This window comes from Acipenser ruthenus, chromosome 19 (assembly GCF_902713425.1).
Source record: "Acipenser ruthenus chromosome 19, fAciRut3.2 maternal haplotype, whole genome shotgun sequence".
Classification (NCBI taxonomy): Eukaryota; Metazoa; Chordata; class Actinopteri; order Acipenseriformes; family Acipenseridae; genus Acipenser; species Acipenser ruthenus.
In genome coordinates, this window is record NC_081207.1 from 8,159,977 (window position 1) to 8,176,257 (window position 16,281).

At 41.0% G+C, this 16,281-nt stretch overlaps 1 protein-coding gene across 3 annotated transcripts in view; it reads left to right on the forward strand.

The window, feature by feature from the left end:
• Positions 1-5,054: 5,054 nt before the first annotated feature.
• LOC117424133 (protein shisa-6-like) overlaps positions 5,055-16,281 on the forward strand; it is a 148,574-nt gene continuing 137,347 nt past the window's right edge. The window contains exons 1-3 of one of the 3 annotated variants that reach the window (XM_058992452.1): positions 5,055-5,255; positions 5,765-6,699; positions 13,763-13,920. In XM_058992452.1, coding sequence (XP_058848435.1) covers positions 6,161-6,699; positions 13,763-13,920 — 697 coding nt within the window. In that variant the 5' untranslated portion in view covers positions 5,055-5,255; positions 5,765-6,160. The remainder of the gene's footprint in view (positions 5,256-5,764; positions 6,700-13,762; positions 13,921-16,281) is intronic. The other 2 variants (XM_058992453.1, XM_058992451.1) reach the window with 2 other exon arrangements.

Here is a 16,281-nt window from a genome sequence, read left to right on the forward strand (position 1 = left end):
TCTCTCTTATCCATCTCCATCTTTCTCAGGGCACATCACCCTCAGGCCCGCTGTTTATTAACGAAAACTGAACAATCGTCACCCAATATTTGTTCTTCTTTCACCTTTTCACCTGATTTATTTCCAGGTCCGGATTCGCAGCTGAGCAGTTTTCCGGTCCTTCCTTCAGAATCGTAGCAGCTTTTTCCACTGAGTTCCAGACTCTCTTATCAAACGGTTAGGTTGTTGATCCTCCAGTGCTTACCAAGTTTACATTATAACAAATATTACGGAGCCTAAAAATGCTTTTACAGAAATGTGCTCTTAAGTGTTAGTAGCCTGCCTGGAGGAAGGGCAATCGAATCAGCCATGGATTCCCAGAAGTTTATTTCCCAAAAATGGGTTTTGTTTTCCTCTCCTGCGTGCTGATGATCATTTGTTAAAGGTTGGCTAAACCTTCAAGTGGGCTATATTCAATTCTAATTGTGGCATTGAGACCAGCTTGTTCTTTTTGGGGGTCTCAGCCTCGTCCAGTCGGCCAGGCAGCGAACCCTCAAACCAAGTTAGGTTTGATGCTAAATGAATGTGTATATACAGCATACTTTTCTGTAAAATCGCATACTCCGCATTCTCTACAATAAATATTTGTACTAAAACATTTTGTGATTGGTGTTTGTCCCGAACTACTGAAAAGAAATTTATAATTAAAGTTCGGGAGGAGGGTCAGACACCAATCTCCGCGTCACCAAATTGAATCATTTAATTTACACATTAGCTAATTAAATTGTTAGCACTATAAATACCCTCTTCACTTATCTCTCAGTTGCGTTTTGATTTCATCGTAACCCACCACCTCCCCATCTCCACCTTTCTTAATAACAATTTTTATGTTTTATCAATGGGGGTCTCAGCCTCGTCCAGTCGACCAGGCAGCGAACCCTCAAACCAAGTTAGGTTTGATGCCAAATGAATGTGTATATACAGCATACTTTTCTGTAAAATCGCATACTCTGCATTCTCTACAATAAATATTTGTACTAAAACATTTTGTGATTGGTGTTTGTCCTGAACTACTGAAATACTTATTAGATTAAAAGATCGGCGTGGGAGATTAGCCGTCAAGCGGTTGTCAGATAAATATTATAAATATTTTGTACTACAAGAGAGTGCTGCGCTTTTGAACAGACTAGAATACAACTTTAATAGCTACTACAAGTTTGTTATAGGTTTAAATTTGCAACAACGTAATCTACATTCTCTCTATTTCACACACACACAGATGCGCACCCCTCCTCCTCGTATTTGATTAAATTAGCAATACAAGCATATAGGGGTTTGAAAGGAATATCGAATACGAGTGACTGTAGAAATTGATTCTAATGAGAGCACACACTACCACACACAGTATCTGCTTCGGCGTTAACAAGTTATAACAATTATTTACTTAGGTACCTGAAGTTCCAAAGGAATTTCCCTCCATCTTTGCGCCTTCAATGAGCGATCATGATAGGAAATGTCACTTATGTCAAAGACACAGTTAAGGTAGGTTAAGCGGCATTTTCTAAAAAATGGGAATAATATTGTATTCATTTTTTAATACATAAAACCCAAATCCCCACAACACAATTGAGCTCGCTAGTAGTAGTATCAACTCGAGGAGACGGCAACATCTTTAAAATACCGTTTAAAATAAAAATTCAAATGCCTAAAGTTTTAGACAAGTTCTAGTAGTACATAGACTTTCTGATGATCTGCATTGGTGTATGTGCTTACTACATTTCAGTTCATTTGACCGAATCCTTTGTGTGACGAGTGTGCACTGATAATACTTCTTTGGTTCGGTAAATTAAAAGTCAGTGATAAAAAGTGTAGTCGGTTTATAGTCAAAATCAAAATCTTAAACATTTACTGTGCCTTGTTCGTGCTGATATTTTCGAGTTTATTTGTTGTATGTTTTCATTTACTTACAATCACGTTTGCTAGCGATCATTGTTTAGGGTACAGCGGTTTCTTATTCAATACTCGGATACGCATGGCAGTTTTAAGAACTTGATCTCTGGTATTGTGTTTTTTTATTTTTATAGAAAAAAAAACAATTTAAAACTGAAAATCTGTCATATTTATGACCTTTCAAGGCCTTAATAATTGAAAAACTAATGTAAGACTTTTTAAGGATCCGCGGGAACCCTGTGCTTCGTCATGGAGCCCTTTCATTTGACTGCAACTCATTTCACTAGCACAAAATACATCTACTGCTTTCTGTAGAGTGAGATCCGCTTCTATAAGTTATCTGCCTCTGACCTGGTCATTTCTAATGACACACACGTGTCTATTGTTTCAGACTGGCATTGTCCTCTCGTAAAGAACATGTGTCTAATATACGGCAAATTCTTTCTCGGTTCGCAGTACGCTCTAAATTTCTCTTTCAGAACTTTTATCTCTATTTTATCTCTGTCTTCAACATTAGGAAATTCAAATGTATTAATTAACTTAATGGCTTCTTCTCCGGCAACATGGAGAAATGTGGCACACTGTACTTTCTCCGACTTCTCCGAGATTCCACTCGCTGTCCGGAACAGTTCACATTTCTGAATCCAGGTTTTCTAGTTCTCTGCCAGATTATTTTGAAGACACAAACTACTCTGTGGTTTAAGTTGCTCCATTTATATTCTTTGTTTGTCTTTTTATTGTCTTTTCTTCGACACCATGCAACCTATGCGACGCCGGAGGCAAGGCTGTCTTCAAACTCGTTTAACTTTATTAGGACATCCGGTTCCTACAAACCACGTGCATTTTAATTGGAAGCTAACATGAAGACGCCATCTACTGGCAACTTCTGTATACAACAGTCCCCTTAATTTTATTTCAAACACAGCTGACAAATTGCGTGCATTGTTCATCCCGATCCTACTTTTAACTCGCATTTCATTTTTGCAGTCGCCTAATTTAATGTTGTGCTTTTGTTATTTTTTATCATTAATTTTTTTTGTACTTTGATTCTGACAATAGGCTACTGTCATAAAAGAACGCGTCCCCCTTTTTCTTAATTCAGTTTATTATTATTATAATTATTATTATTATTATTATTATTATTATTATTATTATTATTAATAATTATAATAATATTAATAATATTAATAATATTAATAATAATAATAATAATAATAATAATAATAATAATAATAACTGACTATAATTTTTCTATACTAGTGTATGGTGTATATTGGTCATACATTTTAATACATGGCTTCACGATACCCGAAGGTGATGCTATATTTTAAACACTGTAAACATATTTTATTTTTATCAAGCACCATGAATTGCCAGAAAAGCACTTGATACCGCCATAAATAATAATAATGATAATAATAATAATAATAATAATAATAATAATAATAATAATAATAAAAAATAGTCACTTTCCACGGTGAGAATTTATTTTTCTTTTCTTAGTATTTAAGAACATCTTACTCGTTTGGTTGTTAGTAGCTTATTGATCCTAGAATCTCACCAAGCAGCTTCTTGAAGGATCCCAGGTTGTCAGCTTCAGTAACATTAGCTGTGTATGACGACTCTTCAGTTTTATCTGAAGTTCAAAATAACCAGAGAGTTCCAACCATATACAAATAACCACGCAACATATTCTCTAGGTCGAATACAAAATGCTTTTGTAAACCTATATACCGTTTTTTAAGCCCTTAATGTAAACAACGGATTGAGCGGCTGTTCAAACGTTCTTCTTAAAACACATTTGAGAGTGACTCAATTATCACGAGGAAACTGACAATTGAATGTGTTAAGTTAGGCTTATGTACCAATCAGTCTCCCTTTTTGGTTTGAATCATTCGTAATAAAACATGAGGACAAGAGCAAATTGTGTTTGTTTTCTATACTGCTGAATATAAATACTGTAACGACGCAGGCATTTGCGCTGCAAGGACTTGGTGACTGTTTGTCTTTCATGTTTGTAATACATGTTGTAATGTTTTGCTGTCCCACGCTACGAGCAAAAAGGGGGGGGGGGGGGGTTGTTAGACACAGAGAGAGAGACAGAACTGGAGGTTGTGAGAGTGACAAGGAGATAGGTTCAATTATTTTATTTTACTTGGCATGGTTCACGGCAGACAGTGGTCCGTATTTGTTACCGTGTTCAAATAAACAACTTGCTGAATCATCCTAAACGCAACGCTACAATACTATCTGTTTTTTGTTCGTTCATTTGTCATTTAAGGTTATTAACAAGGTTCATGTTGTTGTAATTGTATGTGTTCATTACTGTTCAGCCTGCGTTTATAAATGTATTATTGTATTCCTTTCCATTTATAGTTGGTTTATTTATTGTATTACCGTACATGGTTTTATCTTATAACAGTTTTATCTACACACACACACACACACACACACACACACACACACACACACACACACACACACACACACACACACACACACACAAAAAAAACGAGTCATTTTGTGTCTCAATTGAAAGTAATGGTCTCGAGGAGTCGAATGGGTCAACGTTCAACAATATTTAATGTGATTTACAACAAAAATATATTTGGAAAATAACGTACTGCATATATGTTATTAATGTATGTTCCATCCACACAATCACATAATTGTGTTTTAAGGGCAGACATTAGTAAATAACAGTGTTGTACTGTATTTTGAAGTTACTTAAAAGTATCCTTCTTGTAGCCAATTCAGATTAAAGTCTAACTCATATAGAACACTCACTGTCAGTCCCGTTTGGAGATGCGGAGATTAGCTCAGTGCCGTTTTACTCAGTTAATATATTAGAGGGGCCAGATAATGTAACAAAATGTTATGCCAAAACTTTATTATTGCATGACTGCACATGCCATGTTAACACTATATCGCTGCGCACATCCTTCAATCATTCAATGTCCATGCAACCAGATATGCATTTTTAAAGCAGCACTTTAGCACAAAGCTTGTTAAGGTAGGTCAAACATATTTTCCTTAATAAAAGAAACGCGTCGATGAAAGGGACACCTACAGTTACTGAGCCTGCAGACATAACCAGTTGCACTGTTGCTGGAGATTGATTTGTAATTAACGGGTACCTGGTGTATTGGTGACGTTGGTGTTGGAGTGATGTAAGAGTGAGACGGGGGCGGATCAGAGCCAGAGCTCTGAGGTGGTGAAGACTGATCCTCACTTGATTCAGTGATAGTGCAGAAACACTCCGGCAGCATAAACCCAGCTTGGTAAGTCCTCTCCTGTTGCAGAGGACCCGATGACACACATATAAGGTACTATCTGCAGTTTTTGTTTCTGGAGGGGCTGACTTGGAATTGTAAACAGTTTGCAGTTTGCTGCATAAAGGGTTTAACAAATGCAGATACCGTAATTCACTCGGAATTCCCCGAGTTCAAATGCATGCTTTTGCAGAACTGTGGATACATGATATTTATAGCACATTGTATGTTTCTTTTATTTTAAAGACGCATGCTGCAATATTTGAAACGACTATAGACAAACTGTTTTAGTATTATTTTGCATGACTTTAATCTGCTTTAATTAATAAACCAGCGACACAGAAAAATATCTGAAAACAATATTAAAGTTAACAAATCAGATATTTTTATTGAGAAATCAGTGTTTCTTTTTTTTTTTTTTTTTTTTTTTTTTTAGCATTTTTAGCAAGAAGGTTCATTTAAAGAGAGCAACGATATCTTAAGTTTCCCAGAGTTTGCATTAGAATCTGAGACACACGTATAAGGAAGTAACTAGCTTTATGATTTGTTTCCCCTTGGCACAGCTACTGAGAATTCCATTCCATTCTTGTGTGGCACAGCCCTGGACTCCAAAGGGGAGTATAACGCCCAATTTCTAAACTGAATAAAAGAGGAAGACATGGTATGTGCTCTATCCAGTAATACGTTGCTGAGCAGAGCTGTAGAACTTTGTTGAAAAAAGAAAAAAAAAAGACGAATGACACCAGCAGTACACTGCACAATACAATGGATTTTGTAAGATCCTTTTCACTCTTCAAACGATGGCTTTGTTGAGTTTGTGGATAGCTTACATTTGGAGTTGGGCATCTGGAGGGAAGCCGTGGGCTGCAGTAGCAAGAGGGGATTAATCGGTTATTGCTTCTTGGAAAAAAAACAACCCTTTAAGATTTAAGAGGAGGGAAGGAAAAAAGAACTAAGCCATGGGGATACAGCATGTTCTGCTGCTTTTAATATACTTGGACCCCCTGAATGTACTGCTCTGTGCGGGAACAACGACAAGAAACAAGAACGGGTCGCCGAGGCGGAAAGGGAAGGAGGTCAACAGCACTGTTATTGCTCCAGTGGACCCCCCTAGGAAGGTTAAGCCGCCAAAAGCAGACCACGATACGTGCCTCAGTTACTACGACGTGAGCGGGCAATTTGATAAAGAATTTGAATGCAATAACACCAACCACCGTTACTGTTGTGGGAGTTGTTACTTACGCTTCTGCTGTGATGAGAAAGTGAAAAGAATCGATCAAAAGAGCTGCAGGAATATTGCAAGTCCGGACTGGATCCAACCCACCGTGCCTGGACCGCCTGAGCCTACAGACAATACCTACGACCCCAATTTGGATCAAACCAACACAACAGTCTACATCACATGCGGGGTAATCATTTTTGTCATCGTCGCTGGAGTCGCTGCAAAAGTTGCTTATGATAAAGCAACACGACCACCTCAGGAAATGAATGTTCACAGGTAAAATACCGTTTTTTTTTTAATTAGCTTTTTTGGATATATTAACGACTAATCAAATCTCAACTGCTATCTGTATACTATAACTTTAAGTCAAATAAGATCTGTTACTCAGAACGGTGAGCGTTTTGCTGCAATAGCCTAATGTAAATAATACTGTTTCAGTAAACGTTTTGCTTTATCTATAGCAATATTATAAATTATATAGGGAAATATATATAGTTTATATATATGTAAACCCTACACTGTAAAAACAAATGTTTAAGAATTTAACATAATCTCAGTATTAACTTTATTTCGGTCACACTTGTTTTGTGCTTATTCAAACAATTAAAATATGATGTGTTTAAAGTCGTGTTTTGATTCTTGAAACGGAAAAAACAATACATTTTATCAGACAAAACAAGCAGGATTGGATAATAATTTACAAGCCAATAGAGTTTGCTGAAGCCAGTATCCACTATCCAGGTAGGACAGTTTTGAATACAGCAGAAAGTTGAACTAGCTATGTATTTAGTCACTTTACCATCAAGACAGGCTAAGAAGAGTCTATCCATACACTGTACTGTATATTATTTGTAAATATTGATTAGATACTGTAGTTATATACCTCAGGTACATTTAATATTAAAGAAAGTAGTATTGTTTTCTGACAAAACGATAGACAATATCTAATATTTTTTAGATGTAGTTAATTCAGTGAATGTTATCTCCGTTCTATAATTTACTGCCCTCCGTATGTAAGGCAGTAGTGTGAGAATGAGTATTGACAGGTATTTGTGTTTGAATTGATTGCTATGTTTCATGTAAAATATGAACAATAGTGTTCACAGACATGTATCTCAAGTAATTGGAGGGTCTGCATCTATCAAAAGCATCCTCACCTAAAATTAAATACCACAATTCTTTAATAGAACGTCTTTATGATCTTAAACAAAACATCCCATAAAGCATTGGGCTGAGTTCCGACTCCAAAACATTTCCTGTTCATGAAGGTATTCTGTAGTGTGTTAGGGTGTGTCTTATTAAGAGTTGTCATCTGTTCCAGTTTAGATGAGAGGACCGTGAATTGCTGAACGGTTTGTGTGCTCTAACTGTGCGAAATGGTAATAATTTGCGACACACTGCACACAAACGATGTATTAAATTATTGTCTGGATGTTCAATTATAAATCAATATCACAAATCACAGTGAAGTATTTGCCAAAAAAATCCTGGACATATTACTAACGTGTGTGTATATATAGTGTAGTGAGCACGGGAATTACTGGAGACACACACCAAAGCTTTCAGGTACAATGCAGTTTTATTAGGCAGCCAAAAGCAAGTCAGCACCATCCACACACTCCAACACACACACACAGACAGCCCTTTCCCCATCCCAGAGCACTACCCGCCCCTCAAGGTGATATTCACACACTGCATAAAACAATACAGGAAGAATTCAACATTTACAGGGTATGGGAAAATGAATAGTAGGGGCACTTACAATAATCACAACAAATTATAACCCCTACCCTATTTCCCACTCTCAGTGGCCCGGTTGGTTGTGGTGAGCCGGTGAGCTGGTGGGCAGGCAGGCGATGAGGGAACGCTTTCCCTGTTCCAGCAGCTGGCTGCGGGGGCAACCAGGTTTGTTCCTGGGCGGTATGGGGCCAAATGGTCTTGGTGGAGTACGACCGCTCGGCCCCGGGTCTGCAGTCGCACTTGGTAAGTTACCTCAGAGAGCCTCTCAAGAACAACACAGGGGCCCTCCCATTGACTGGCCAGCTTGGGGCAGAGTCCATTTTTCCACCAGGAACAAAAGACTCAGATCTTCTCCCCAGCCTGAAACCCCTGGCCACGGCAGTGGATAGCATACACCCGCTACTGGCGCTGGCCAGCAAACGTGAGGTGCTTCCAAGAGTAAGCATTGGCGGTATCCAGTCGGTCTTGTAGCTGGTCTTGTATTTTCCTAGTTTTCTTTATACCCAGCCACCTGCACACCTCCCCAAACACTTGCGCTTCAAAGTTCTGCCCCTGGTCGGTGTAGCTCGTCTGGAACCCCAAACTGGCAGTGCCTCCACACAGGTAATTGTGCTGTGGTCGGGAACAGCGTAAGACTCTGGCCATTTGGTAAAGTAATCCATAGCCATGAAGACGCATCGGTTATCCCCCTCCGTCCTTGGGAAAGGCCCTAGAATGTCCACAGCAATGTGCTGCATCCCCCACCTGGTACTGTTGGAGCGGAGTGTGGGAGCGGTTAAAGGGGCCCTTCCAGGCGGTGCACCAGTCTCAGCGATGCACATAGGTCTCCACGTCACAGCGGCACCACCCCCAGTAGAACCACTCCCGGAGCCGGCCCAGGGTCTTGGCGACACCGAAGTGTCCAGTGGCCAGTCCGCCATGCACAATCCACAGTTCCCCAAGCTCTCCCGGGTCTAACCAGTGGATTAGTGGCACCAGCTCAGCGTCCAGACCCTGCGGACACTGGAGTTCCCCCTCTGGCAACTTGAGCAGGACCTACACGGCTACAGTGATAGCACTTAGCCGCTCGTCCAGGGACCGCTGTGCCTCCCGCTCCTCCATCCGATGGCAGTGCTTACAGTCCTCGGAGGAGCAGGGGCAACGGGACAGTGCATTGGCGTTGTTGTGCAGGAGTCCGGCTCGGTGCTGGACGGAGTAGTCATACCCCTGCAGTGCTTCTATCCAGCGAGCCACCTGTCCTTCAGACTCGTGGAAGTTAAGCAGCCACTGCAGAGATGCGTGGTCCGTACTACAGCCAACAGTTCCCGGCGAGTCACACAATAGTTCTGCTCTGTTTTACTAAGAGCTTGGCTGTAATACATGACTACTTGTTCCCCGTCAGGGCCCTCCTGGGCCAGCACCGCCCCGATCCCCACGTAGCTTGCGTCCGTGTCCAGGATGAATAGTTTCTGGGGATCGGGAAATGCTATGACCGGGGCCTTCACGAGGGCTTCTCACAATTTTGTGTGCAGTCGGTGTCCCAGGTGAACCAGCCCCTTTTTTTGTTTTCGCAGGGGCCTGGTGATCTGAGAAAAAACCCTTCACAAAATGATGATAGTAAGATGCCAGGCCTAGAATGCTACGCACCTCTGTTACAGTACTGGGGACCGGCCAGTTCTTTACTGCAGTCACTTTAGCAGTTTTTGGAGTTTCAAACCCGCTCCCCGGATGCACTCAACTGCAGTCCTGTGCTCCGCTAGTAGTGGTTGCATGAGGTGGTGAAAGCATTGCAGGGGATGGGGTGGAGGTGATTGCAGCCCTTGTTGGCTCCTTCGCTGATGTGCCGTCATCTGCTTCTAGGATGGTATGGGGCTGCCCCTCCGCGTCCAACGAGCCCTCCTTTTCCAGCGATGCAGCACGGTGGCTGCCGTGCAGCGATTCCCCTCTTTCTTCCCCTGACCCAGGATCAGACACAGTTGGTTCCGGCCGAGGCGCAGGGTTCCCCAGGGCATGTTGATGGTGGTCCCCACTTTGGTCAGGAGGTCCAGACCCAGGATGCAGCGATCCTGTATTTCCACCAGCCAGAACTCGTGCTGGATCTTGCAGTCTCCGAGCCAGTCGTCGAGGAGCCGTCAATCCAGCATGGAAGTGACCTGGCTGGTGACAGTGCGAAGGTGGACTTTAGTTGGCATCCAGCCTCCCAGCCGTCCATCACTCTTTCTGGGGAGGACCCCCGGGCTGCAGGATGGAAATGGTGGAGCCAGTATCGGCCAGGTCTTTGCGCTGGACCCCATTTAGGAGGCAAGGTGCGTGCAGGCTGTTACCCCAGCCAATACGGCACACAATCGCCATTGCGTCATTCTTATTGTCTCTGAAGCTGGGGGAAGGAAGGTGGTGGAGGGGCAGTCCCCCGTCTATGCCGCTCCGCTTTCATTTACCGCCAGTTGTATATTGGCTGGTTCCGACGGTACTGGGCGGCGGTGGCGGCATTGGGCTTGTAGGTGACCATGGCTCCCGCAGTTCCAGCAGTGTCTTGCAGGCATGATTTGTCTGACAGCGGTGGCGTCTTCGTCACTACCCTCCTCTTCCCTGACCACGCGGACTCTGGAGGTCCGGTCTCACTCACCCTCCTCGAGCACGGCCCTGACCCTTGTGGTGTGGGCCAAAGCCTGTTCTAGGGAGGTTGGGATGACAAGCTGGATCTGCTGTCGGAATGTGGTGGGGCTGACGTTCGAATGCCTCCGTCACCACGTCTTCTTGTAGGCTGGTGGTAAACCTGGATAACCCCACTGTGTACCCCAAGCTTCTTGCCACTGGTCCTGTTTCGTATGGCAAGGCAATGGTGCAGGCCGACGGCATGCGGCGCTGGAAAGCCGCGAAGAGGGTGTGGAGGTCGCACGGCTCCTCCAGGTCTAAGTCTAGCAATGCTTGCAGCGCCTTCCCTTCTAGCACTGCCGCCAGCTGCCCTGCCTGTTCTTCTGGCTTCCAGTTGTTTGCCAAGGCCGCTGGCAGAACTTCACCTGGTAGGCTTCCCAGGACGAAGTCCCGTCGTAGTGACCTGCCTTGATGGTATTTTTGCTGGCCGGACCGACGAAGGCCTGGGGTCGCCCTGGCTGGTCACTGTTCCCCCTGCCTTGGGTCTGCTTTTCCTGGAGTAGCCCGCTTGGCTGCTGTTTTTTTCTACACCGGCGCCTTATAAGTGGCTTTCCCCGAGGCAGCCCGCCTTGTTGACATCTTCACTGCCTCTCTTGAGGTGGCCCGCTCGGCTTCCTGCTTCTACCTGCGGCAGCGAGAGTTTGCTGCCATGGGTTTTCAGGGGTGCGAGTCCCACCCCTCTGCTGCTTCTCCACCAGCCTATGGGCCTCAGCTTCCTTGTCCCAGAAGAGGGTCGGCAGGTGTGTGACAGAGTGTCCATCCCGCTCTGACACCAGTGTAGCGATCACAGGAATTACTGGAGACACACACCAAAGCTTTCAGATATAATGCGGTTTTATTAAGCCGTATTCCCACAGAAAATGCAGGATCAGTGCCTGCAGTGCTACCGCATCTCATTTTTTAAATTCACCTTTTACACGCAACAATATTGCCAGTTTAGTGTGGAGGACGTGATATGCTATACAGGGCATCGTGGTGATTGAAGGCAGGGAGGATGTGATATACTATACAGGGAATCGTGGAGATTCAATGTACAAATAAAACATGAGTTCCTATAATTTATTTTAAATTATATATTTAATTTATTTAGTTCCGGTACTTTAAGGACTACACCACTGAAAGCTCCCTTACTTCTTTTTCAGACCAATTACTGCCTGGGTCACTTGCCATTTTGTTGGATTTATTTCTTCAATCAGCATGTGGTGGAACAGAAAATTGCATTTACTTGGGAAAAAAATCCACCTTGAACGCAAAATGTGGTGGCTGCAATGGCATTGCAGTTTACACTGAAAGTAACGCACTTCAGTACCTGCACTGTGCCACCATTGAACCACCTCGAGAGATGGTTTAGTGGAGGAATTTCCCATTTACACTTAAAGTAATACCGCATCAGTGCCATCATGAACACTGTATATTGCTTCAGTGTAACCATGCCTTTAGGCAACCAACAGCAAGTCAGCACCATCCACACACTCCCAACACACACACGCAGACAGCCCTTTCCCCAACCCAGAGCACTACCCGCCCCTCTCAAGGTGACATTCACACACTACATAAAACAATACAGAAATGTTTCAACAGTTCAGGGTATGACAAATAAATAATAGGGACACTTACAATAATCACAACAAATTATAACAACAATAATGACAGTCTTTCGCCTACCCTATTTTCCACTCTCAGTGTCCTCTGCTGCTCATTAGCATAATTGAGGAAGGCCGGCTCTGGGCACGGCACACAGTCCGCCAACAAGTGGCAATGGCGAGCCAGTCCAGCTGTGCCCGTTACAATATCTTTATCTATCTTACTATCTATCTATCTATGTAATTTATATATATATATATATATATATATATATATATATATATATATATATATATATATTGTATATAGACACACATACACGCATGGTACCTTGTAAAACTTCTGCAGACGTAATGAAGTGGAAACTGCTTTATCTGTGCCAAACGGCAGCAGTTTAAACAGTTATGTTAATAATAATTTATAAACAAACAAAAACATTAAACATTAAAAAAACAGAGAACATGTTTCTTCAGATAGGCCTACAATATAGAACGAGACACCCACACAACATTAATATTGAACTGTTATAATACTGAATCTTCAGCATCCCTTAATGCTAATGGTAAAGCAGCAAATTACTGATAATTAACCAACTGAAAATTAGTTAGACATGAATAAGTGTCAAAATTGAAATGCACTTTTTTTCTTACACGCTGCCTATTGAATCTGTAGTAAATATCAATTAAAGAAACATTTCAAACTTGTTACTGTTGCTGACTTGTTCAGCCCTAGTAAATTAATCTTAGGGTTTTAGGTTAAATTATAAACTGAGAATTAGGAAGGCACGTTGAGATAAAAGGTACACTTTGCATTTTTTTCAAGTATTTGAGTATGGGAAAAACACGGGGAAACAGAAGCAAACCTGCACTAGATTCATATCTTCTTGGCATAGAAACATCTTACACCATCAATCAACCTCCTCTTCAACCGAGGGGCTATGGCGACAAGATGTTCTATTTTCTATTTCTAAAAATCAAGCACAATGATAGAGATCCATTATCGAACATAGTCTTGTCTATTTTCTAGGGGTAATAGCTGAAAGTACCAAACTGGTTCAGTGTTCCTATGTCTCCCCCTTATAAATTTAGTTTACAGTGTCCTGGAAAAAGTGTTGGACCCTTCATATATATATATATATATATATATATATATATATATACACACACACACAAGCAAACACTTTTAATGAGCAAGCCTATCAGGGTAGCAGTGGTACCCCCAAAATATTATCCATGTTCTAGGAATATCAAACAACTGTGGGTGGGACATTTATTGGCAATTAACAAAATGTATAATAAAGGTGACATGTATACTAAATTTCAGCAAGCTCATTTCAGACTCATTTCAGGATGCTAATTCTGACTTTGTATTGCTTTTCCAGAGCCCTTGCAGACATTTTAAGGCAACAAGGAGCCAGCCCAATACCGTACTATGAGCGAGAAAAAATAACGGCAATAGGTGGATCATCCAAAGAAAATACACCTGTTCGTACTTCCAAAAACCATTACACACCAGTCCGTACAATGAAAAGCAACCACGGTATGTATTTATTTGTCTTCTATTTACAGTACTATATTTTCTGGGAGCACTGAACACTACGTCAGATTGTGGATATCTATATCTTGGTTCTGTGCTCAATATAGTCAAGTCTGCTGGTAAAGTTGCTTTTAGATCGGTGATCTTTATAAGTTTAAGATGAGAACAAGTCTCTACATGCATGTTGACTAATACATGTTTTTGAATGTACCTTGAATCTTTGGGGTATATTTGTTTTAGATGAGAAACAAACATAGTTCTTGCATTTGAATGCATTGTTATTTGGTTCTATTTTAGTAAAATGTTTTTTATAGGAAGAAACTGAAGAGTAAAACACTTGAAATACATTTAAATAGCTAACTCATGAACAGTGAATAACCAGAATCGATATAGGAGGAGTTCTCTCCTGAATCTTTTCTGAGTGTCTGTTTTTGGGCCTCTGTAGTTGTGAGATGTGATAATAGCATAGGATCCCCCCATAACTACAATGAAAAACATTTACAAATCTTATTTAGAGATTGAGAAGGGAACCAAATTCGATGAAACAAATTGGTTTGGTCAAAGTTGACGCATCCACACAAGATTCAGGAACATAGTACATATCTTGCCCCTGACTGTTCTATAAAGCCTTACAGTTTCTACAGCACTGCAACGTCACTCTACAAACAACTTGAAAGGTCAATGACACAACATGCCAGGTACCTGTATCAGAGGATTTAGAACCTGCTGCCTGTAACAAATAAAGGCAAGCATGCGATGAAGACATTTTATTGCCGTTATGTTGTACATTTACAATTAATCAACAAAGCTCCATTAAGAACTCCACTTTATACATTTGTATACAATTCAATGTAACACTTTGATAATGTTGAGGTGTTTGTCAACACACTAGTGTTTGACTTGGGCAGTTTTATGTCAACTTTTCAGAAATATGTTGTAGATGGCTGACAGCGAGGGCTCTGGTCTAAAATATAAAAATAGTGGTGGATTGTAGGGCTGTGTTCAAAGGTTCGTTTGCTAGCTAGGAATTCAAAGGTAGTTACCTTCGAAGGTTCGTCAGGTGGCATTCACGCACTGTTTTTTGTTTTTTTTCTCTGTTAACAGAAACCGTTTGACAATGTGTGAATCACACATTAAATGTCACTCACATGCAAAAATTGGGTCTTTGGATTTGTATAATGCATATTACATAAGCAAAAGTTGTTGTATTAAAATCCACTACCAAACGTAGCAACTCTGTATGGCGCCACTGTCATGTATGGAGCAGGGTATAGTATCCAAAGCAGTGGGCTCATACCTCTAGTGACTGTAGTGCTTCAGTAAAATATGTACTGAATACCTAGTGTACAAGACAGTATAAGAAAAGTTCTAGAATATATTTGAAACATACAACATATACGCTAAAACTAATAATTTTTATTTTGAAAACTGAGCACCTTCCGCCCCTCCCCCCTCCAGCTCGTGTTATCCAGAGGCAAACCTTTAATTTCTTCATTCATCATCTCGACAGCAAAGCGTTGTATAGCGTAAGCTGTATTGAAAGAAATGTTTCAAAACCCCTGTTTGAGATTTTTTTGTTAAATGCCCAGATGATCCAAAAAAAAGTTGAATGCAAAGTGCGCAAGCGACTGTTGATGTATCATGAAGGCACAACCAATCTCTGAGGTCACTTGACAAGCATAAGTTCACGTTATTATTAATATTTTTAGTAGTAGTAAAATGTGACTGATAACCTGCTTGGAACGGCGACTGTTAAATAAAGCTTTGTTTTGTCTAAGTCCGCTGCAGTTAGTGCTGCTGCAATGCAAGCTTACTCGCAAGCAGCATCAATTACGTGTAAATAAACGTATATTTTTATTTGTATTGAAAATATAAAAACATGATTACTGTTCTATATAACGTGTTTTTAAACTACATGTGAATGTTTTATTCAATTTATATGGATTACCTGTAAAATAGGATTTTCAATCAAATATAAACAAGTAGGTATGGTGACGTCACCAGTAAATTATGCAAATTAGTACCTTTGATAATGTGTTCCGAACCTTCGAAGGTCAAAATGTACCCTTTGTTGCAGTCCTATTGGATTGTAGGAAAGGATGTACATATCTATGTTGAATTACATGGTAAATAAGTGTAATTTGAGATACATTGATTCCGATGTAACTGAATATTTTGTTATGACAAATCAAGTTTTAAAATATTAAGTGGAAACAACTTGTCTGTGTTTGAAAGCTGACTAATAAAACATTTGGCAGCATCTGAATGCAATTGTGCTGCAGTCTTATCTATTGCATTAGTATGCTATTGTAAGGAGTACAATACCAGGGCAAGGAATGTTATTTAAGAATTAGCTTGTTATCT